At 41.7% G+C, this 23,378-nt stretch overlaps 1 protein-coding gene and 1 long non-coding RNA gene across 6 annotated transcripts in view; one reads left to right on the forward strand and one right to left on the reverse strand.

Moving 5' to 3' along the window:
• The window catches only part of LOC130285073 (uncharacterized), a 115,413-nt gene that overhangs the window by 68,707 nt on the left and 23,328 nt on the right, over window positions 1–23,378 (forward strand). The window lies entirely within an intron of this gene.
• Window positions 1–23,378, reverse strand: part of LOC130285071 (aldehyde oxidase 1-like) — a 155,604-nt gene that overhangs the window by 52,618 nt on the left and 79,608 nt on the right. For all 3 annotated transcript variants that reach the window (XM_056536226.1, XM_056536227.1, XM_056536225.1), the window contains 7 exons: window positions 19,505–19,622; window positions 17,929–18,051; window positions 16,365–16,461; window positions 14,579–14,703; window positions 11,821–11,954; window positions 2,927–3,014; window positions 786–872 (listed from right to left, as the gene is read on the reverse strand). In XM_056536226.1, the coding sequence (XP_056392201.1) occupies window positions 786–872; window positions 2,927–3,014; window positions 11,821–11,954; window positions 14,579–14,703; window positions 16,365–16,461; window positions 17,929–18,051; window positions 19,505–19,622 (772 nt within the window). The remainder of the gene's footprint in view (window positions 1–785; window positions 873–2,926; window positions 3,015–11,820; window positions 11,955–14,578; window positions 14,704–16,364; window positions 16,462–17,928; window positions 18,052–19,504; window positions 19,623–23,378) is intronic.

The following is a 23,378-nucleotide window of genomic DNA, read 5'->3' on the forward strand; positions in this document are numbered from 1 at the left end:
CAGACACGTAGTGCAGGTGACACTAATGATAACAATACTTACCTGTCCCCGATCCATGGTCTGGTTTATCTGTTATCTTATTCAGGTGACAGGCTTAGTGCACAGCTGAAACATGCTAACATTCACCGATGCTGCTTCTTCATAGGGCCCCACTAGGAGCAGGCTTGGGGAAGCAGCAGCAGTGATGTTAGCATCCTCCTGCCGTGCACCAAGCCTGCCACCAGAATAAGAAAGATAACAGACAAACGAGAGCATGAATTGGGGATAGGCAAGTATTGTTATTATTAGTAACACCTACACTACCTGCATGTACCAACAGGTTAGTGTGGTTGACATGGATGACAGATTCACTTTAATAGAATAAAAAAATTGTATACATATGGCAAGAACAGAATTAAAAAGGCCCATTAACTTCCCCACCCCCCCCCTCCCCCAAAAGCCGGTTTAGCAATTGCAAATAGGGGTTATACAAAATGCACAACTGCACATTGTGCTGAGCAAAGCAAGGTTTTAGAACTAATCAGGATTATTATTTTTTTATTTATTTATTTTTTTACTAAGGAAAAGACAAGAATTGGAGCAAAAGTCTGAAAACTTTAATTCCCATCACTTTTGGTAAAAGTGCTGAGAGAGAGACAAGCCGCTGGCTGACCTCAGCTACAGGGCGCAATGATTTATTTGAGCTTTTCGTTAAATATCTATATTTGAGTTACTATCTGTACTTCTAATAATAAGGATTGTCCTAACTGAAGCACCGGTTTATACAATATACATGATATGGTTACCAGAATAGATTCATCAGGGCTGCATCCAGCATTGGCATAGAAAGATACATCAGCACCTACAATTTTTCCATCATTCATAAATCCAACCTGCAAAAGAAAAAAAAAAATACAATAAAACAACAAAAGAATTAGACATGCAACAAACATTATGTGGATACATTTAGATGGCCACACAGGGACATATATGGTTCATTATATGAACATTTCAATTTTAAGTAAATTTCTTTATGCCTGAATGCTATTTAATTTGATTATTATTGGAGATAAAAATGTTAATATCAAAATTGTACCAGATGATTGAATAATATGCAAGTTGGGGTCTAATATGCAGTTATGCACCAGATAGACACTTGCTGGAGCAACATAGAAAATGTATTAAGGCAAATCTATTTCCTAGGATAAGAAGGACATTTAAATGGGTACTGCCATATCCAAAAATGTTTTATATGTTGTAACTGATGAAAATTGAAGACCTTTTGTAATATGGTTGTTTAAAAACATGTGAATATTTAATAAGAAAAAGGCTCCTGAAAGTCCCACCACTAGGGGTCCCCATACCTACTGGGACACTAACCCATGGTTCATGGAGATGACTTTTGAACAAGGTTGCATGAGCAGATGCACCAATCACCTCCCGCCACTACAAAGAAGGGACACGACCCCTTCCCCTGAGAGGATTTCGAACACTGTGAGCTAATAAGATATTTTTTGAATAAATATAGTTTATAGAGGCATATAAATGTACATGGTCAGGATTAGGTACTGAGCAACATTTTTTATTATTTTTTGTGTGGGATCTGACAGGTATGCTTTAACCTGTTGGGGACAGAGGGCGTACCTGTACACCCTTCGCCCACTCCCTTTCTATAACCTTTCTATAAGCATCATAGCGGGTCAGGCCCGGCCACTAACAACGGCCAGGACCCACCAGATCGCGGTGCCGCGCGCAATTAACCCTTTAGACGTGGCGTTCAAAGTTGAATGCCGCATCTAAATTGAAAGTAAAATGTTGCCGGTTATCTCATGGGGCTGTTCGGGATTGCCATGGCGAAATTGCGGTATCCCGAACAGCTGTGGGACAGCAGGAGGGTCCCCTTACTTACCTCCTGTTTTCCGATCGCCGAATGACTGCTCAGTGCCTGAGATCCAGGGATGAGCAGTCAAGCGCTTTCCTATGAGAAACCATTGATCAATGTAAAAGATCAGTGTGTGCAGTGTTATAGCCCCCTATAGGAGCTATAATATTGCAAAAAAAAGTGAAAAAAGAAAGTTAATAAAGATCATTTAACCCCTTCCCATTTAAAAAAAAAGTGTAAATAAAAATAAATATATGTGATATCGCCGCATGCGGAAATGTCCGAATTAAAGAAATATATAGTTAATTATTCCGCACGGTCAATGACGTACTCCCCCAAAAATTCAAAAGTCCAAAATAGCGTATTTTTGGTCACTTTTTATATCATGAAAAATTTAATAAAAAGCGTTCAAAAAGTCAGATCAATACAATGGTACTGCTAAAAACTTCAGATCACAGCGCCAAAAATGAGCCCTCATACCGCCCCGTACGTGGAAAAATAAAAAAGTTATAGGGGTCAGAAGATAACAATTTTAAACATATCAATTTTCCTGCATGTAGTTCTGATTTTTTCCAGAAGTACGACAAAATCAAACTTATATAAGTAGGGTATCATTATAATCTTATGGACCTACAGAATAAAGAGAAGGTGTCATTTTATTTTTAAAAATGTACTGCGTAGAAATGAAAGCCCACAAAAGTTACAAAATTGTGTTTTATCTTCAATTTTGTCGCACAATGATATTTTTTTCATGTTTCGTCATAGATTTTTGGGTAAAATGACTGATGTCATTACAAAGTAGAATTGGTGGCGCAAAAATTAAGCCATCATATGGATTTTTAAGTGCAAAATTGAAAGAGTTATGATTTTTTTTAAAGGTAAGGAGGAAAAAATTAGTGCAAAAAACAGAAAAACCCCTGGTCCTTAAGGAGTTAAAGGAGCAAAGAGGGAGAGAGGTACTTAAGTTAAAAGTAGAAACTGTCCTTTTGAAAAAGGGACTTCAGTGGTATGTATATGGTCAATAGGTGTCTTTGAAATTTTATGTTTCTTTGCACTGTAGCTTACCTTGTATATTCCTTTAAAAGGATGGCGACCAGCAGTCATTAACATATCTTCATTACGCTCCAGAACACACCTAATGGGTCTCTTTGTTCTGAAACAGATAGAAAAATGGAAGCTAAATATTACATTGAAAGGCCTAGGCTGATACTGTATGTGATGTAAAAAGCATTGGTTGTGGGGGACCAGGCTCACCTTGGCCTGTGCCTGTAGGCATTCTTGGGAAAAGGGCATCTCATAAAGGGAACATACATATGAATACAAATAAATACATTGAACTATATTTATATATAATACAAAGTGTATATGTGAAGGTGGTACAGCGCTGGGTGACTAAAGGCCCTTTAGACAGCCAATAGGCATAAGGTTTGATCAGTGGCCCTACATTTCCTTGTTGCTGGCTGCACACAATCATTATTGGCTATACAAAAGATCCGTTTGATGAAGGAGTGTTTTCTTGCTTGTCATTTTACAGCTGATATTCAACCCATTAATCTCCAATCCCCTTCAGGAGGGAAACCCCCCCTTTTCCGGGGAACAATGCCCTAACTTATAACCCAATTAAAATGTAACTTTTATTATTATTTATTAAAATGTCCATAGAAAACGTGAAAATTAAATGTGGTGATTTTAAAACGTTCAGGAAATACAGGGTGTCTTGTAGTAATTGCCCACTAGGTGATGCTACAACGTAAGTTGTGCAGCTGTCCTATTTCCCACTATGCCGGTTCTCTACCGCTGCATAGGCACTCCACACTTAGACACAGCCTGTATTCCTGTCTAAAGAGTGTATAGATTGCTCTAACGTTTCGTTTGCAACCAAACTTCTTCAGAGAGCTGCCTAATCTGGCGTTCAGAGTGCTTGCATTGTCTTTTATAATCTTACATCTGCGCATCACTTCTGATGCGCCGGTGAAGGGTCTTGATCCAATCAGGATGTGGTTGGCGTTCCGTTATTTCCGGCTGCCAACCATGCACATGCCCATTAGTGTCATAGTAACGGGCCTCTCTGTCTGTCTACTGCGCACGCTCCTACACTCGCACCTGCGCTGTATACAGTCCTCTTCTTCGTGGAACGCAAGCTTCATCTGTTGGAGCGCAGTGTCTCTTCCTCATCATTGTGCGTGTGCGTACCTCCCTGGATCTCCTATTCTCGGTACCTGTATATACTTCTTTTATACATCAGCTTATTGCCTTTTTATTCCCTATTATAGATCTTCTCCTCCTGTTCCAGTTAGTCTGTTCTTTTCTCGATATTATCTTAAGTGTTTTTTTTTTTATATTATTATATTATTATATATATATATATATATATATATAGTATATTTCATATTATATGCTTGATGTTTCACATTTGATACTATTTTTACATTTTATTTGATATTTATTTTATTATCATTGATCTATTTTACTTCTGGATTTTATACATATATATATATCTTGCTTGTCATCTTACCCCATTCCCTATTCCTTACCCCACTCCCCCTCACTTCCAAATTACCATTTGCCCCAATGCATTATTAGATCCCTGATTGTATTCATATATTATTTCAATTTATGATTAGTTTATTCGTTGTTTTATTCTCAACATCTATGTATGTACATATGAATTTATTTCGATTTTAATCCTTCTATTGTCCTTCTTCTGTAATATCGTGTATTTTCCTTCTTTATTTTCAGGTCTCATTACTCTCTTGTCCCTACAGTATTCCTCTTCATCCACCACCGTCCATGGTAAGTATATATCCCCTGATTATTCTTAAGTTGTGGGTTTAGATGAGTGGGATGGAGAAAATTTGGAGGGGTAGGGGGGGAGGAGGGGAAAGGGGAGGGCGGTTAAGGAAGGGAAGGCGGGGAGTGGGAGGGGGAGAGAGGAGGGGGGATGGGCAAGGCATATGACTAGTCATATGCCTTGCCCCTCCCCCCCTCCTCTCTCCCCCTCCCCACCTTCCCTTCCTTAAACCCCCCCCTACCCACTAATCCCCCCCCTTTCTCCTTCACCCCCCCCTTCCCCCCTACCCCTCCAAATTTTCTCCATCCCTCTCATCTAAACCCACAACTTAAGAATAATCAGGGGATATATACTTACCATGCAGTGGTAGAGAATCGGCATAGTGGGAAATAGGACCGCTCCACAACTTATGTTGTAGCACCACCTAGTGGGCAATTACTACAACACCCTGTATTTCCTGAACGTTTTAAAATCACCACATTTAATTTTCACGTTTTCTATGGACATTTTAATAAATAATAATAAAAGTTCAATTTTAATTGGGTTATAAGTTAGGGCATTGTTCCTCGGAAAATGTTTTTTTTTCCCTCCTGAAGGGGATTGGAGATTAATTCAGTAGAGCCCATAACCCAGTGGGACTTTTTTGTTGGATTTCATATTCAACCCATGTCAAAGGGCCTTTAGAGGAGGGCACCCAAAAAGAAACAAAGGGAAAAGTTGCAAAGAGATCCCCCTATTTTTTATTTATCCATTTATCCATTTTAAAATCAGCTGCCTGTAGGGCACAAATATAAGAAGGTGGGGTAGCATCTCCTGGGAGCATATAGCTCTCGCTGCCTGTATCATGCTGTGTGCGATGACATTTGATTTCAGCATACACTGGGCAGGGCATAATGCAAGTTCTAGTTTTGCAACCACTGTAGAGCCACAGGTTGTGGAATGCTACTGGCCATAAATGTGCGCCATAGAATTAAAGCAGATCCCAATGCAATAGTCTGTTGCTATGGGCAGACTTTTTCTCTTTTTTTCTTTTTACTTCACAGTAAAGTGCCTTATCTCATCCCCCCACATTCAAGCAGCATATCCCCCCCCCCACAGTCAAGCCAGCCCCTTCACCTCTCCCCAACCACCACAGTCAAGCCCTTATCCTCTTCCCCAACAGTGAAGCCCCTTATTCTTCCCCACAGTGGAGCCTCTTGTTCCCCCCAACAGTAAAGTTCCTTATCCCTCCTCACAATGAAGCCCCTTATCCCCCCCACAGTGAAGCCCCTTATTTTCTTCCCACAGAAAAGCACCTTTTTCCACCACAGTGAAGCCCCTTATTATACCCCACTATGAAGCTCCTTAACCCCCCCCCCCCCACTAAGGTCCCTTATTCCCTCCCACAGTAAAGCCCCCTATCCCCCCATACAAGTAAAGTCCCTTATTCTCCTTCACAGTAAGGCTTCTTATCCACCCATAGTGTTGCCCCATAAAAAATCGATAGCTGCAGATTACATTTTATCACAGAGCTCCACAGCTAAAATTACTCATCATAATCTGCAGCATATTTGTATGATTCACCGATGTATGATCCAAAATAGTGGATATGGGACATTTTTGTGGGTGTGATTTTCATGTGGTTGGGGCAGCATTTCATTTTTTGACCCAGGCAGCGCAATGTCTTCTGCCAGCCTTGCATCTAGATGTTCTGTTTAATAGAATTTATAGACCCTGCTCAAAAAAATAAAGGGACCACTAAGATAACACATCCTAGATCTGAATGAATGAACTAATCGTATGAAATACTTTCGTCTTTACATAGTTGAATGTGCTGACAACAAAATCACACAAAAATTATCAATGGAAATCAAATTTATCAACCCATGGAGGTCTGGATATGGAGTCACACTCAAAATCAAAGTGGAAAACCACTCTACAAGTTGATCCTACTTTGATGTAATGTCCTTAAAACCAGTCAAAATGAGGCTCAGTAGTTTGTGTTGCCTCTACGTGCCCGTATGACCTCCCTACAATGCCTGGGCATATTCCTGATGAGGTGGCGGATGGTCTCCTGAGGGATGTCCTCCCAGACCTGGCCTAAAGCATCTGCCAACTTCGGGACAGTCTGTGGTGCAATGTGGTGTTTGTGGATCGAGCGAGACATGATGTCCCAGATCAATCAATCTGATTCAGTTCTGGGGTACGGGTGGGCCAGTCTATAGCATCAATGCCTTCCTCTTGCAGGAACTGCTAACACGCTCCAGCCACATCAGGTCTAGCATTGTCTTGCATTAGGACGAACCCAGGGCCAACCACACCAGCATATGGTCTCACAATGGGTCTGAGGATCTCATCTCAGTACCTAATGGCAATAAGGCTACCTCTGGCAAGCACATGGAGGGCTGTGCGGCCCCCAAAAGAAATGCCACCCCACACCATAACTGACCAACTGCCAAAACGGTCATGCTGGAGGATGTTGCAGGCAGCAGAACATTCTCCACAGCATCTCCAGCTCTGTCACATGTGCTCAGTGTAAACCTGCTTTCATCTGTGAAGAGCACAGGGCGCCAGTGGCGAATTTGCCAATCTTGGTGTTCTCTGGCAAATGCCAAACATCCTGCACGGTGTTGGGCTGTAAGCACAACTCCCACCTGTGGATGTCGGGCCCTCATACCACCCTCATGGAGTCTGTTTCTGACAGTTTGAGTGGACACATGCACATTTGTGGCCTGCTGGAGGTCATTTTGGAGGGCTCTGGCAGTGCTCCTCCTGCTGACAAAAGTGGGGGGGGGGGCAATTTTAAAGTGTGTGTGTGTGTATATATATATATATATATATATATATATATCATAAATAAATACACACACACTGTGCAGAACATGTTTAATAAAAAAAAAAAAATGTAAAAAAAATGTAATTTTAAATCTTCATACATTCTTGTCGCACAATGATTTTTTATTTTTCGTTTTTGCCATAGATTTTTGGGTAAAATGACTGATGTCACTACAAAGTAGAATTGGTGGAGCAAAAAATAAGCCATCATATGGATTTTTAGGTGCAAAATTGAAAGGGTTATGATTTTTAAAAGGTGAGGAGGAAAAAACAAAGTGCAAAAACAGAAAAACGCTATGTCCTTAACCCCTTAACGACGCAGGACGTATATTTATGTCCTGCGCCGGCTCCCGCGATATGAAGCAGGATCGCGCCGCGATCCCGCATCATATCGCGTCGGTCCCGCATGGTCAATGGCGTACGCGCAAAAAAATTCCAAAGTCAAAAAAGGCACATTTTTGGTCACTTTTTATACCATTAAAAAATGAATAAAAAGTGATCAAAAAGACCGATCAAAACAAAAATCATGCCAATAAAAACTTCAGATCACGGAGCAAAAAATGAATCCTCATACTGCCCTGTACGTGGAAAAATAAAAAAGTTATAGGGGTCAGAAGATGACATTTTTAAACGTATACATTTTCCTGCATGTAGTTATGATTTTTTCCAGAAGTGCGACAAAATCAAACCTATATAAGTAGGGTATCATTTTAACCGTATGGACCTACAGAATAATTATAAGGTGTAATTTTTACCGAAATATGCACTGCGTAGAAACGGAAGCCCCCAAAAGTTACAAAATTGCGTTTTTTCTTCGATTTTGTCGCACAATTATTTTTTTTTCCGTTTCGCCGTGCATTTTTGGGTAAAATGACTAATGTCACTGCAAAGTAGAATTGGCGACGCAACAAATAAGCCATAATATGGATTTTTAGGTGGATAATTGAAAGGGTTATGATTTTTAAAAGGTAAGGAGGAAAAAACGAAAGTGCAAAAACGGAAAAACCCTGAGTCCTTAAGGGGTTAAGGCGTTAACACTTTTGGACACTACCATCAACTTTAATAGCGGCATCTAAAGTGTTAATGTCGGACATCAGCCTGATTGGTGATGTCTGGCATTAGCCGAGGGTTCTAGCTAATGATTTATACAACACAGTGGGAGCAGGCACTGTGCGTACACATACACCTTGTGTCCTTAGGTCTCATTTACACGGATGGATCCCCAGCATATTTTACGCTGCGGATCCCCCGACAATGGACCCTACAGTGCTGCCTCCATCTGTGCCTGCTCATAACGGCAATTCTCCGCTACGAGCAGACACGCTTTGATGTGTATACTCGCACACATCGCGGCTGCTCTCGGCCTAGCTCAGAGAGCAGGAGGAGCAGCCATGATGTGGGCGAGTATACACATCAAAGCGTGTCTGCTAGTAGCGGAGGATTGCTGTTATGAGCAGGCACAGATGGAGGCAGCACTGTAGGGTACACTGTGGATCCACCCCTGAATGAGCCCTTAGGGTACGTTCACACATACAGGATCTGCTGTATATTTTCGGCAGCTGATTTTGCTACCTATTGAAGATAATGGGTTGCAAAATCAGCTGCACAAAATATGCAGCAAAAATATGCAGCTGATCCTGTACATGTGAATGTACCCTTAAGGGGTTAATGATAAACTAGCAGTGTGTTCACATGTTGTCCTTCCAGAGGTCCACAGGTCACCAACAGGTCACAGTACCAGAAAAATTTATGGAAAAATCACGGCAAAAATTGCGCGGCTTTACCGCGATTAACGAAAACTTGCAGTAAAAATGCGCAATTTTGCCGCAATTTTTCCCAAAAATTGGTCTGATAATGTGACCTGTGGACAGTGACACTGAAGGAGGGAAAGTGACCCCACTAGACTGCTACCACACACATGACCCAGCCCCAGCATATACTGCTGATCAGGGGGGAGAGAGGGAGGACACGGGACATCACTCACCTCACATGAAGCTGCTCTGTGTTCAGAGGCCTGTCAGCTCTCGGCCCCGCCCTCTCCAGTGCTGGGGGCGGAGCCATCATCAGGTACCTTCATCCTTGCAGCGGGCTCTTTACCCAGCTGGTCAGTCCGCCCCTGGCCCGGATACTTGTATCGGGACATCCCTATTTATTTAAATTGGGGGGGGGGGGGCATGGCCTGATCTAGGGGGGGCCATGGCCCCCCTCCCTAGCGACGCCACTGCTCCTGGTAGCGCCTCCATGCTTTCGACACTACGCTGACATACACAGCAAACCTTCTTGCCACAGCTGGCATTAATGTGCCATCCTGGATGAGCTGCACTACCTGAGCCACTTGTGTGGCGGTTGTAGACTCCGTCTCATGCTACCACTAGACTGAAAGCACCATCAGCATTCAAAAGTGACCAAAACATCAGCCAGTGGACAGTGTGATTTCACAGAAATGTGATTGACTTGGAGTTACATTGTGTTGTTGAAATGTTCCCTTTTATTTATTTTTTAGCAGTGTTTCTATTTAAGGCAAAGTTTCCCAACCAAGGAGCATCAAGCTATTGCAAAACTACACTCCAAGCATGCTTGAAGTTATAGTTTGGCAACAGCTTGAGACGCCCTGGTTGCTAAACACTGGTTTAAGGTGTGACCTGATAGATAATGTCTAAGGTGCCAGTTAATTTGTGCCTACAGTATCTTGTGTAAACCTGGTACCAGCTAAAGGATTGCTTTATTTACAGTAACCCCTTGGTGACAGCTGCATAAACTCATGGAGCCACAGCTATACATGTAACACTCAGGGCATGTAAATGTAACATCCCATAAAATGTAAAAGTTAATACTACCATACAAGGTAACGTGAAAAAAAATACAAAAAAACACAATTGGTGGAATTGCCATAAAATATAACTTGTCACACAAAAAAGAGCCTCACACAGGTAGAAAAGCGGAAAAGTGTAAATGCTTCTTTAATAGCTATGTATTCATAGCATTAAAGAGGACCTTAGGTCAACCAAACAAAATTAAGATTTTATTGCCATTAAATAGCTTAGTGAGCCCTGATCACGCACCTTTTTACAGTTTCTTGAAATGCCTTTCTGTTTTCGAGATATGAGGGTTTATAATTTGCCTGAGAATTCAAGGAATCAGTCAGATGGGCGTGAACTTAATTTTAACAATATCAGGTGATGGGTAGGATTACAAAGTCAGGGGGTGTGAATGTTGCACATTGAGGGGTATGTATGCCCAATACACATTCCCGACTGCATAATCCCACCCATCACCGGATCACCCCGTCACTCATTATTAAAATTAAGTCCTGCCCATCTGACTAATTTCCTGAATTGTCAGACAAAATATAAACTGTCATATCTTAGAAACAGAAGGACATATAAAAAATCTGTACAAAAGGTGTGTGATCAGGGTACCCCTAAACTATTTAATAATGCAATCTCATTTATGGCCACAACTTGGAGTTGGCCATAGGTCCTCTTAACATAAAAAAATTGCAAACATTTTCTTAAACTCACAGAGTAAGATTCATCAAAATCTGTGCAGAGGAAAAGTTGCCCATAGTAACCAATCAGATTACTTCTTTGATTGGTTGATATGGGCAAATTTTCCTCTGCGCAGGTTTTGATAAATCTTCCCCACAGGCCAGGGGAACATTGTTGTCTATCACAGGAGTTTCGGGGAAGGAATGTGACAAATTTCCCTCACTTTGGTTTCATTATCTAGACTGGAGGCACGTTCCTGGCTATGGTTCAGATAAGGCAGAATCAGTTGATTTTAGCAAAAATGGCGGAGGTTAGCTGCACACAGAAACAGCCAGGAAGCTTTGCCATTCTTTTGTAGGGTATGTTTGCACATATTAAATAGCTGAAATCCGCAGCATCCGCAGTGGATTTCAGGAAAAGTTCCGTCCAGAAGTATTTTGATGCCCGGGTTGCCAGTATCTAAAACCACAAACTGTGCTCACCTGCTGCCGCTCCTTCGATGCCCAGATATCGCTGCTCCAGTCATCCACTGCTGTCTTCTTCCTTGTGGCCTGTGGTCAACCCGTCACACTGCCGCTCAACTAGTCACTGACCAAGGCGGGATATTGCTGCGGCCTGCAATTTGCTGATAAGCAGTGTGATGCATTAACCATGAGCAACTAGGAAGAAGACAGCAGCGGGGGACTGGAGTGGCGATACCGGGGCACCAAGGGAGCAGAAGCAAGTGAGTGCAGTTTGTTGTTTTAGATGCTGGCAGCCCAGACATAACTGTACAGAAAACTTCTGGAGGGGAATTCTCCTTTAAGCATGTGTGAACATACCGATAAAAACAGAACCATTTCTGATATATATCCAACAATGCTTACTTTTGAGCAGCCACAGCCGCAGCGCATGCAAAAATGCCTGGTTTGGTAATCTTGCCTCCAAACGCTCCACCAACTCTCTTTACATGAGACATGATCCTGTTAGAGGGAACATCAAGGATGGTGGCCACCGAAAGCTGCAAAAAAGGTCAAGACATTGAACCTAAGTGACTACTTATTATTTAAATGTACATGTCCAAAAACAGATTATGAATGTGCAGACATTCTCTTCCCTAAATGAAGAATGTCTCTCCCTTTGCCAGATCATGCTCATCCTTTCATTACATGGTCCGCATGTAAAATTTCTAAAGACAGACCTGTGGGGGACCAGCTGATTCTTAGACAGTTTTCAATTTAGAAAATGGTCTTGCTAAGATGTCCGAGGAGTTGTCCACTCACAAATCCCTTTTGTGTGAGGAGTATCCTCTGATATTTTCAGTTATTGATAGGAAAATCGAGGGCTAGACACTTTTTTTCAGTGTTTTAAATGTGTTTTCAAGGTTATTCATACTTTTTTTTTAAACAAGCACCTCTGATTATTTTTCCTGGGTTTTCTCCTTCCTGAAAAAAATGACCATCGACTGTTTTTGACCAAAAAAAAAAAAAAAACATTTTTGACTAAACAAATGCAGAAAGTGCTTCAATACACTGTTAAGGGTGCGTTCCCACAGGGCGTATACGCAGCGTATTTGACGCTGCGCAAATTTTACGGCAGCAGCGGGAAATACGCTGTGTATCCCTTGCTCACTATACACACAGGGCTTTCCGCCGGAAAGCCCTGTGTGTATAGTGAGCAAGGGATACACAGCGTATTTCCCGCTGCTGCCGTAAAATTTGCGCAGCGTCAAATACGCTGCGTATACGCCCTGTGGGAACGCACCCTAAACCAGCATTACACAATGTAATAAAATCAATGTATTGTATCATATAATCAGTGTAAAATGTATATAATGCACAGAAAAGCTGTATCTTCCAGAAGAGCTGCTCATTGTAGGACATTTTTCCCTCACTATTTGAAACTTCCTATTGTAACTAGAAAGGTGAGTATTTAGTCCTGGTCAAAAGGTAATGAAGCAGGTTCAGTGCATAAAACAGCTGGAGTCTGCTGGCTAGCATCTGTTTCAGAGGTGTAGCATGGGGGGTGCAGGGGGGGCCGCCGCACCGGGCGCAACATCTGGGGGGGGGGCGCGCTCTCAGGGATAGGAATACTTCTTTTTATGTGCCCGGGCCGGCTCCCGTGTGTGGCTGCAGGCGGGGGCCGGCCAGAGCATATAAAAACTAATACTGTATACTAAAAACCAGGGGGCCTCCAGCTGTTGTGAAACTACAACTCCCAGCACGGCAAAGGCTGTCCGGGCATGCTGGGAGTTGTAGTTTCACAACAGCTGGAGGCCCCCTGGTTTTTAGTATACAGTATTAGTTTTTATATGCTCTGGTCGGCCCCCACCTGCAGCCACACACGGGAGCAGGCCCGGGCACATAAAAAGAAGTATTCCTATCCCGGACATCCCTGTGTCCCCAAAAATCTTTTCGGGACATAAGGATGTCCGCCGGTCACTCACCATTCCCCGGCGTCCTCCTGCGATTCTCCTTCGGTCCTTCGCTTCTCCGCCTCTATGGTCGTACGCACGGGACGTCACTGACGTCCCGTGCGTACAACCATAGAGACGCAGGAGGACCGCAGGATCATTGCAGGAGGACGCGCGCTGGCCGGGGCCTGGTAAGTGACCGCGTCATCTTCTTCAGTGTTCCGGTCACCGCTGAGACTCGAGTGCTAAAATCCACGGGTTAGGGGGCGCAAATTACTTGCCCCGGGTGCTGACAACCCACGCTACGCCACTGGTCTGTGTCTGTTGTTCTGCACATTTTGGATAAATAAACAGTTCTGGAAGCATATATGAAGAGTGAGTGCCATTTTTCATTCTACTTACAGGTGGATTGCACACTACAGTGGTCCCTCAACATACGATGATAATCCATTCCAAACGGACCATCGTTTGTTGAAACCATCGTATGTTGAGGGATCCGTGCAATGTAAAGTATAGGACAGTGTTCTACAACCTGCGGACCTCCAGATGTTGCAAAACTACAACACCCAGCATGCCCGGACAGCCCATGGCTGTCCGGGCATGCTGGGTGTTGTAGTTTTGCAACATCTGGAGGTCCGCAGGTTGTAGACCACTGTTAGAGAAAGTTGTATTCACCTGTCCCCGCCGCTCCGGACTGTCACCGCTCGTCACCGCTGCCCGGGATGTCGCCAGCCATCGCAGTCACCGCGTCCCCGAGGTGTCCCCGACGCTCCGGCAAGGGCTCCTATTGGATGATGGGATGGCGTGCGCAGCGAGGTGATGACGTCGATGGAGAGCGCCGACGATGCAGAGGATCCCGAAGAGGACGCACCGGAGCCCCGAGGACAGGTAAGTGACCATCACGGGAGCTCACGGGGCACCGTAACCGGCAGCTGAAGCAGTCTGCGTTGCCGGATAGCCGTTTATGCGATGGCCCCGACATAAAAAAAGCATTGTATGTTGATGCTGCCTTCAACATGCGATGGCCTCTGAGAGGCCATCGCATGTTGAAATTATCATATGTCGGGGCCATCGTAGATCGAGGGGTCACTGTGTTAGAATTTTTTTCAGAATAAGTAGAGCACCACCTATTTCATCTTTGTATGACTGGACTGTAATAACCCCAGATATGCTGACTGCATCCTTTCCGTTGTGTGAATGGACATATAAAATTTTTTTTTTAAATCACTCACCTGCGCAGTGGTTGGATCCTGAGTAGAGATGTATATATCAAACTCATTATCCTCTCCTTTTGGCACAACAAGAACAGAATTTGTTTCCATATAAAATTGTTCCTGTCCTCCAATATGAACTTCCCCTAGAAATGATTAAAGAATAATAATAAATGTTATAATGTTATAATAATGTATATTGCTGATTTTATTATTTTATTGATATAATACCTCCTCAGCAGCCACTAGGTGATGCTGAGGAGGTAACTGAACACTGTTGTGTATTTTAGCTGAATGTGTTTTTAATATGTAGTAAGCTCCACCTAATGTTAACCCCTGAAAATGTTTCCATTTAAACACCATACTGCAGATTTACTAAGACTGGAGATTTATATGTTAGTCCCCGTATACGTTTTCAATGTGAAAATGGTATGGAACCGTATTGAAAGCCGTATGCATTGACTCTCTATTGAAAACTGTATGCCAAAAGATGCATCCGGTTGTGCCCGTTTTGCATCTAGTTCGGTTTTTTCAGTTTTTTTACCCGTACCCAAAACCGTAGTCTACCACGGTTTTTGATCCAGGTGAAAAACTGTATGGAAACCGTATTATTTTTTTTAACAGGGGAGTCAATGGGAACAGTACAGAACCGTATGTGCCTACAGTTCAATACGGTTTTTGACACAAAGTTTTTTTTCTTGGAATTTCAATCAAACAAGTGAAACTTTATTCATAATGGAGTGAAAAGTTAAAACGTATACTTTTTTTCTTAAGAACGGACGCAACCGAACATCATTTTTTCAGACCATATAGAGTTTTCAACCGTATACAGGTTACAATTTGTACACATTTTGACACAGTTTAGAAGGGTTTTGAGGAATCAGTTTTTTCTTCAAAAACCTGAGACGGGAACTGTATTGCAAAAATGTGATGTGAACCCAGCATAAAAGAGGTTTTCCCAAGCTGCAACATTATCTCCTATCCACAAGATGGGGGATAACAATCTAATCACAGGGAACCTACTACTGGGGTCCCCCCTTTCACACAATTTTTAGCCCGACCAAAGTCTCCCGTTAAAATGGAGTAGCAGTCAGCCACCACTCTATTTTCTATGGGAGACAGCCGAACACTGTACTAGATAATGGAGCAGCAGCACATTTCTCTCTGGATGGGGATAACTTTTAATCTGAGATATGATGGAGTAAAATGCACTATTTTTATTAAGAGGTCCATTTGTCTTTACACATTTGGCACATATTGGACGGTCTTTAAAGAGGTACTCCACCCCTAGATATCTTATCGCCTACCCCCGCGATATCTGCTGTGGCACCCCAAACATGACCCCGTGATCAGACATCTTATCCCCTATCCTTTGTATAGGAGATAAGATGTCTAGGGGCGGAGTACCCCTTTAAGCTAAATATTTTGCATTAATTTATGCCTGTTATAAGCAGCCATAGCTGTGCACCACATAATTTTCTGGCTAACATTTAACAAATTCACATGCCATGCCCTTCTATCAAACACTGCCCACTTTTTATGGCACTTTTCAAAGCCAATAATAAATTCCTCCTATGTCTATGTAAGCGATTTAGTGCTCAGTCTCAGAAAAACAGCACTCCAACCAGGATAGAATGTGTAATATACCTTAAAGCGATGAAAGAATGTAGACATTACCATTTAGCAGCTGAATGCCTTTCAAGGAGCTGACACAGCAATTTCATTTTTAAAATGCATTAAATATACCGTATAATTTACTAAAGGAACATTCCAATTTTATGATATGTCACTTCGGTAGACCTCTTACCTTCAAGGATCTGGTCAGCCGTTTTAAAAGCTTCCTCTACATTCCCATGCCATATTTGTTTTGATGGTTCAAAGAATGAATTGTGTTTGATGGCATCCTATAAATGAACAATTGACAATGTCACAACAACAAGCAGAGCTCTGTCATATACATCTCAAACAGAAGAGAATGGGCAGACTGGATAAAAATTACAGAAAGGTAACAGTTACTTAAAAAAACACAATCAAAGTATTCAAAATACCATCTCTAAAAACTTAACACAGTGAACCATGAAGCAGATGGGCTACAGCAGCAAGAGACCACACCAGGTGTCAGTCACTCTTGTCAGCTAAGTACCAAAAACTAAGGCTACAAATCACACAGGCTCAACAATGGAAGACTGGAAGAACATTGCCAGGTCTGAGAAGTCTCGATTCCAGCTGCAACATACAGATGGCAGAGTCAAAATTTTGTGAAAACAACATGAAAGCATAGATCCATCCTGCCCTGTAGATACGGTTCAGCCTGGAGCTGATGTAATGATGTGGGGGACATTTTCTTTGCACACTTTGGACTCTGTTAGTACCCACTGAGACATGGCATCCCACCTGAGTATTGTTGCTGACCATGTCCATCCCTTTAGGACCACAGTGTACCCATCTTCTAATAGCTACTTCCAGTAGGATAATGCACCATGTTACAAAGCTTACATTAGCTCAAACTGTTATCTTGAACATGACAATGTGTTCACTGTACTCCAATGGCCTCCATAGTCACCAGATCTCAATCCAATACATTAACTTTGTGGTGTGGTGTAATGGGAGATTTTCATCATGGATGTGCAGCTGACTCTTCTGGAGCAACTGTGTGATGTAATCATGTCCATATGGACCAAAATCTCTGAGGAATGATTTCAGCACCTTCTAGAAAGTATGGAGGGCAGGATAAGTTTGCTATATGGAAATGCTCCTACTTTGGATAGTTCCTCACATGAACAGAGGTGTCAGCAGAGAGCACTGTGGTCAGACTGGAAAGAACTAGAAAACTTCCTCTGTAGTATACAGCAGCTGATAAGTAGTGGAAGGATTTTTTTTTTCAACTGTAAATTTTTTATTAATGTTTTACAAAAAACGAATCAGACAATGATTCCAGAAACATAATAAGGGTTACAGGGTAACAGATTAGGGTCCTTATGTGGGCATAGCAACAATGTAAATGTAAACGACCCTTAGCAAGCCTCAAATATAAGATTTTTATTTAGAAGTAAATTTATAAATCTGTTTAACTTTCTGGTACCCCTTTAAGATCCTAGTAATGCAACTGTAGATGTTCCAGGACTCGTGAAGATGCTGCACAAGCAGCAGCTATGAAGTTATAATTCACAATTGTTTCATTATTATTTACATGTACAGTATATGGCTGCATTGCATATGGACCCTGATTCAATGCAGCCATATGCTGTACATATAAATATGTCAATGCTGTAGAAGAATGTGATATGAAGTTATGGAACCAGAAATTACTATATCCAATGCAAGATAAAGAAGCGTTTAAATCTAGTACATGCAGCAGCACAATACAGTACCTCCACTGTTAGAATGAGTGGTTCCAGATCTTTATAGCTGATCTTTATTTCTGCCGCTGCTCTCCGTGCATGTTCAGGAGTATCAGCAACTACTGCACATATAATTTGTCCAACACACACAACCTAAAATCAACATATATTGTGAGTAGCATTTTTAACATTAAATGTATATACAATAGATACAGGTTTAAAATAATAATGGACAAGACAAAACCCTAAAGCCAAATGTTCCTCTGAAAAAAAAATTGCGTGACCATGGTAACAGACTACAAACAAATCATGTGTCAAAGAGTACCTGCCCTTTAGTAATTTCACACCCCATATTGATTTCCCTCATCCTGATAAAAAGTAAGGCAGGGGAAGGGGTTATTATTTCAGTGTTTTCTACTTTTATTTTCCCCTCTGTCTTCTGCTGAGCTCTGGCTCTCCTGGAGGGGGCGTTCCTTGGCAGGCACAACTGCATCTAAAGCCCTGCTGGGAGAACTACCACCCTCTCTCTTTTATGCTGCACTCACACTAGGGAGGGCAGCATATAAGAGGCAGACAATCACGGCAGGTATAATGCATGTATAATGTATAATGCAGAGAGGAGGGAGCTCGGAGTGGACCTGCCTGGCTACTGCACACAGCACTCACACAGGCAGAGAGCGAGCACTGTGCAGAGCTGAGCAAACCATCAGCGCGAGGAGGTAATGCGGGCCGAACTGCACGGGAGACCCCTAGTGGCCGGAATTTCACAGCCCAAAAAAACAGGAACAGGATATATATTATAAAGTTTACAAAGTTTATTAATTATTACAAGGAGGAACACAATATCAAAAAATAAAGTTTAATGACAGGGCCCATTGAACAGATCCTGCAGTCACACTCTCTTTCATCTGTCAACTTCTTGCTAACCTACCAAGAGATAGATATATATATATATATATATATATATATAGATATATATATATAAATAGATATATATTAGTGAGAAGTAGAAACTGCATGAAAGGGATTATAATTGCAGATTACACAGTTACACTTTGAAGGGAAGTTACGATAAATAATTGAAGTCATGTGATGAACATTATTTTACCACTATAACAGTTGCTTTGTAATTAGAAATAGGGAATCATTGAGGAATATAGTCTAGTACATTTAAACTATTTTAAAGAACACCACCCCAAATTGCATTGAAAAGTGGTCTTGTATAGGGGTGGTATTCTCAAAGAAAGTAACCACTATGCATAATGCATCTGAAAATCTGTCATATGGAATCTGATCTGATCTGATAAAGTAGACTTCTCAAAGAGGTTGAAGAGGTTCCACAGTTTTTAGTAACACCTTTTTATGTTAGGCAATAGGCAAATAGGAATTTTAAGCACTAAGGGTATACCAAGAACACTAAGCACTAAATATGTACCAAGAGGTACCATGTGGTTACGCCCACAGCTAAAAGGAGTCATGATTGCAGAATTTGGCTATTTGTCTAATGTGCATAGCCATCTTACACTTGATAACTTGGAGATGAAAGACAACTCTCTAAATGACGCTGAAAGTTTTACATAATTCAATTTTTGCAGCTATTATTTACCTCTTCCTCTGAAAATAAGGGACCTTGTCCTGAGATATCATTGGTCCCAGGGACATCTTTTGCTCTTATTACATCAACCACACCAGGACTTTTGAAGGCACCAGTATCATCTATGGACCTAAAAGTGAGACAAAAATTTTAACATCAAATCTCCAGGGCCAGATGGATTGCACCCAAGAGTTCTTAGAGAGGTAAGTTCAGTAATATCTGTACCCCTGTTCATGATATTTAGAGATTCTCTGGTGTCTGGTATTGTGCCAAGGGACTGGCGCAAGGCGAATGTGGTGCCACTCTTCAAAAAGGGCTCTAGGTCTTCCCCAGGAAACTATAGACCGGTAAGTTTAACGTGCATTGTGGGTAAATTGTTTGAAGGACTTATAAGGGATTACATACAGGAATACATAGGGGATAATAGTATTATAAGTGATAGCCAGCATGGGTTTACTAAGGATAGAAGTTGTCAAACCATTCTAATTTGCTTTTATGAAGAGGTGAGTAGAAGCCTTGACGGAGGAATGGCTGTGGATATAGTGTTTCTGGATTTTGCTAAAGCATTTGATACTGTCCCTCATAGACGTCTAACAGGTAAGTTAAGGTCTTTGGGTTTGGAAATTTTAGTTTGTAACTGGATTGAACACTGGCTCATGGATCGTACCCAGAGAGTGGTGGTAAATGATTCGTACTCTGATTGGTCCCCGGTTATTAGTGGTGTACCCCAAGGTTCAGTACTGGGACCGCTGTTGTTTAATTTATTTATCAATGATATAGAGGATGGTATTAACAGCTCTGTTTCTATCTTTGCAGATGACACCAAGCTTTGTAGCACAGTACAGTCTATAGAGGATGTGCATAAGTTACAAGATGACTTGGATAGACTAAGTGTCTGGGCATCCACTTGGCAAATGAGGTTCAATGTGGATAAATGTAAAGTTATGCATCTGGGTACTAATAACCTGCATGCGTCGTATGTCTTAGGGGGGATTAAACTGGCAGAGTCACTGGTAGAGAAGCATCTGGGTGTACTTGTAGATCACAGACTACAGAATAGCATGCAATGTCAGGCTGCTGCTTCCAAAGCCGGCAGGATATTGTCATGTATCAAAAGAGGCATGGACTCAAGGGACAGGGACATAATACTCCCCCTTTATAAAGCATTGGTACGGCCTCACCTGGATTATGCTGTTCAGTTTTGGGCACCAGTCCATAAAAGGGACACTGTGGAGCTGGAAAGGGTGCAGAGACGCGCGACTAAACTAATATGGGGCATGGATCATCTTAGCTATGAGGAGCGATTAAAGGAGTTACAATTGTTTAGTCTTGAGAAGAGACGTTTAAGGGGGGATATGATAAACGTATATAAGTATATTAATGGCCCATACAAAAAATATGGAGAAAAACTGTTCCAGGTTAAACCCCCCCAAAGGACGAGGGGGCACTCCCTCCGTCTGGAGAAGAAAAAGTTTAGTCTCAAGGGGCGACACGCCTTCTTTACCGTGAGGACTGTGAATTTATGGAACGGTCTACCTCAGGAACTGGTCACAGCAGGAACAATTAACAGCTTTAAAACAGGATTAGATACATTCCTGGAACAAAATAACATTAATGCTTATGAAGAAATATAAAATCCCATCCCTTCGCCAATATCGCGCCACACCCCTACCCCTTAATTCCCTGGTTGAACTTGATGGACATATGTCTTTTTTCGACCGTACTAACTATGTAGCTATGTATGTAACATGAACAGACACCTCTAAAATGTGTGTGACAGTATGTAGACACTTAGTTTTGCCCTGTGTTTTCCATAACTCTGCACTTCTGTGCCTCTATCCTCCCAGCAATATTGATTTCCGAATCCCTTTTACTTACAACTTTGCTCAGAAGGTATTATGTACTAAATTACACAACCCCTGTCAAAAATTATGGAATCACCAAACTAAGGTTATGGATCAACTCAACTCGGTAGGAACTCATTAGGGTTATAGGTTGAACGTGATTGACTCTGGTCTTTTTTCAACCTTATGAACTATGTTACAATGTTATACAGGGGACAATACCCTGTACAATACACAGCAGAGGGTGACCTTGGCCTCCTGAAGTATATTTTGACACCTTGGACTGAATTTTCAGTTGTGGTCATGGATGTTAACTAGTCCCATTCCGTGGGGCTATTGGATGTCATGCATCTCCAAGGCGTATTCTCATACAAGCACAAGCATGTGACATGTCACTTATTCTGATGTATTTAAAATGTAGATTTAAAGTAGGGTATGTGCAGTTCACAATGCCGGAGATCGAGGTAAACTTATGAATAGCACAAATAATCAATGTGTCTGACAAGGAAAAACTAGTAAAGATTAAGATAGGTAGTAACTACCCAATCCTGTGGATGGGAGATTAATTTTTCATGAGGAGAATACTTCTTTAAAACAATAACAACAACAGTTTTAGAAATGTGTAACTCCATTTCTATGATATGGAAATGCCTCATATGTGGATGTAAAGTGCCCTGCGGGTGAACTACAATGCTTAGAAGAGAAGGAGCGCCATTGGGCTTTTGGAGAGAGAATTTGGTTGGAATTGAAGTCAGGGGCCATGTGCGTTTACAAAGCCCCCGTGGTACACCCCCCCCCCCGCCCCCCCACAAGTGACATTTTTGAAACTACACCCCTCACAGAATTTAATAAATGGTGCAGTGAGCATTTACACCCCACTGGCGTCTGACATTTCTTTGGCACAGTGGGCTGTGCAAATGATTTTTTTCTTTTTCATTTTTACGGACGACTGTTCAAAAAAACTGTCAGACACCTGTGGGGTGTAAATGCTCAATGCACCCCTTGTTACATTCCGTGAGGGGTGTAGTTTCCAAAATTGGGTCACAGGTGGGGGGGGCACTGTTCTGGCACTATGGGGTCTTTGTAAACGCACATGGCCTTCAATTCCAGCCAAATTCTCTCTCCAAGAGCCCAATGGCACTCCTCTTCTGAACCCTGTAGATTGCCAGCAGAGCACTTTACATCCACATATGGGGTATTTCCCTACACATTTTGGGAGACTATTTTCCTATTCCTCCTTGTGAAAATGAAAAATTTGGGTTAACACCAGCATTTTAGGGAAATTTTTTTTTTATTTTCACGTCCAACTTTAATGAAAAATTTTCAAAGACCCGTGGGTGTTAAGGCTCACTATACCCCTTGTTACGTTCCCTGCAGGGTACAGTTTCCAAATAGTGTTGAGCGGCATAGGCCATATTCAAATTTGCGATATTTCGCGAATATATGGACAAATATTCGTCATATATTCGCTAAATTTGCATATTCGTGATATTCGGGTTATTTTTTGCGTATGCGAAAATTTGCATATACGAAAATTCTAATATGCGACAATTTGCAGATGCGAAAATTTGCATATACAAAAATTATCATATGCGAAAATTCGAATATGCGAAAATTTGCTTATGCAAATTTTTGCATATGCAAAAATGTGCACGCCAGTCTCACACAGTAGTATTAGAGCCTTCTTTACACAACACAAGCTGGAAGCAGAGAGGGGTGATCACTGTGATGTGTTATGTGGAAAAAAAAATTATTCGGAATTGCGAATATATAGTGCTATATTCGCTAATATTCGCAAATTCGCGAATATGCGATATTCACAAATAAAATTAGAATTGCGAATATCCGCGAGCAACACTATTTCCAAAATGGGGTCGCATGTGTTTTTTTTTTGCGTTTATGTGAGAACCGCTGTAACTATCAGCTACCCCTGTGCAAATCACCAATTTATGCCTCAATTTACATAGTAACATAGTAACATAGTTCGTAAGGTTGAAAAAAGACCAGAGTCCATCTAGTTCCACCTATATCCCTAATGATTC

This window comes from Hyla sarda, chromosome 8, assembly GCF_029499605.1.
Source record: "Hyla sarda isolate aHylSar1 chromosome 8, aHylSar1.hap1, whole genome shotgun sequence".
NCBI lineage: Eukaryota > Metazoa > Chordata > Amphibia > Anura > Hylidae > Hyla > Hyla sarda.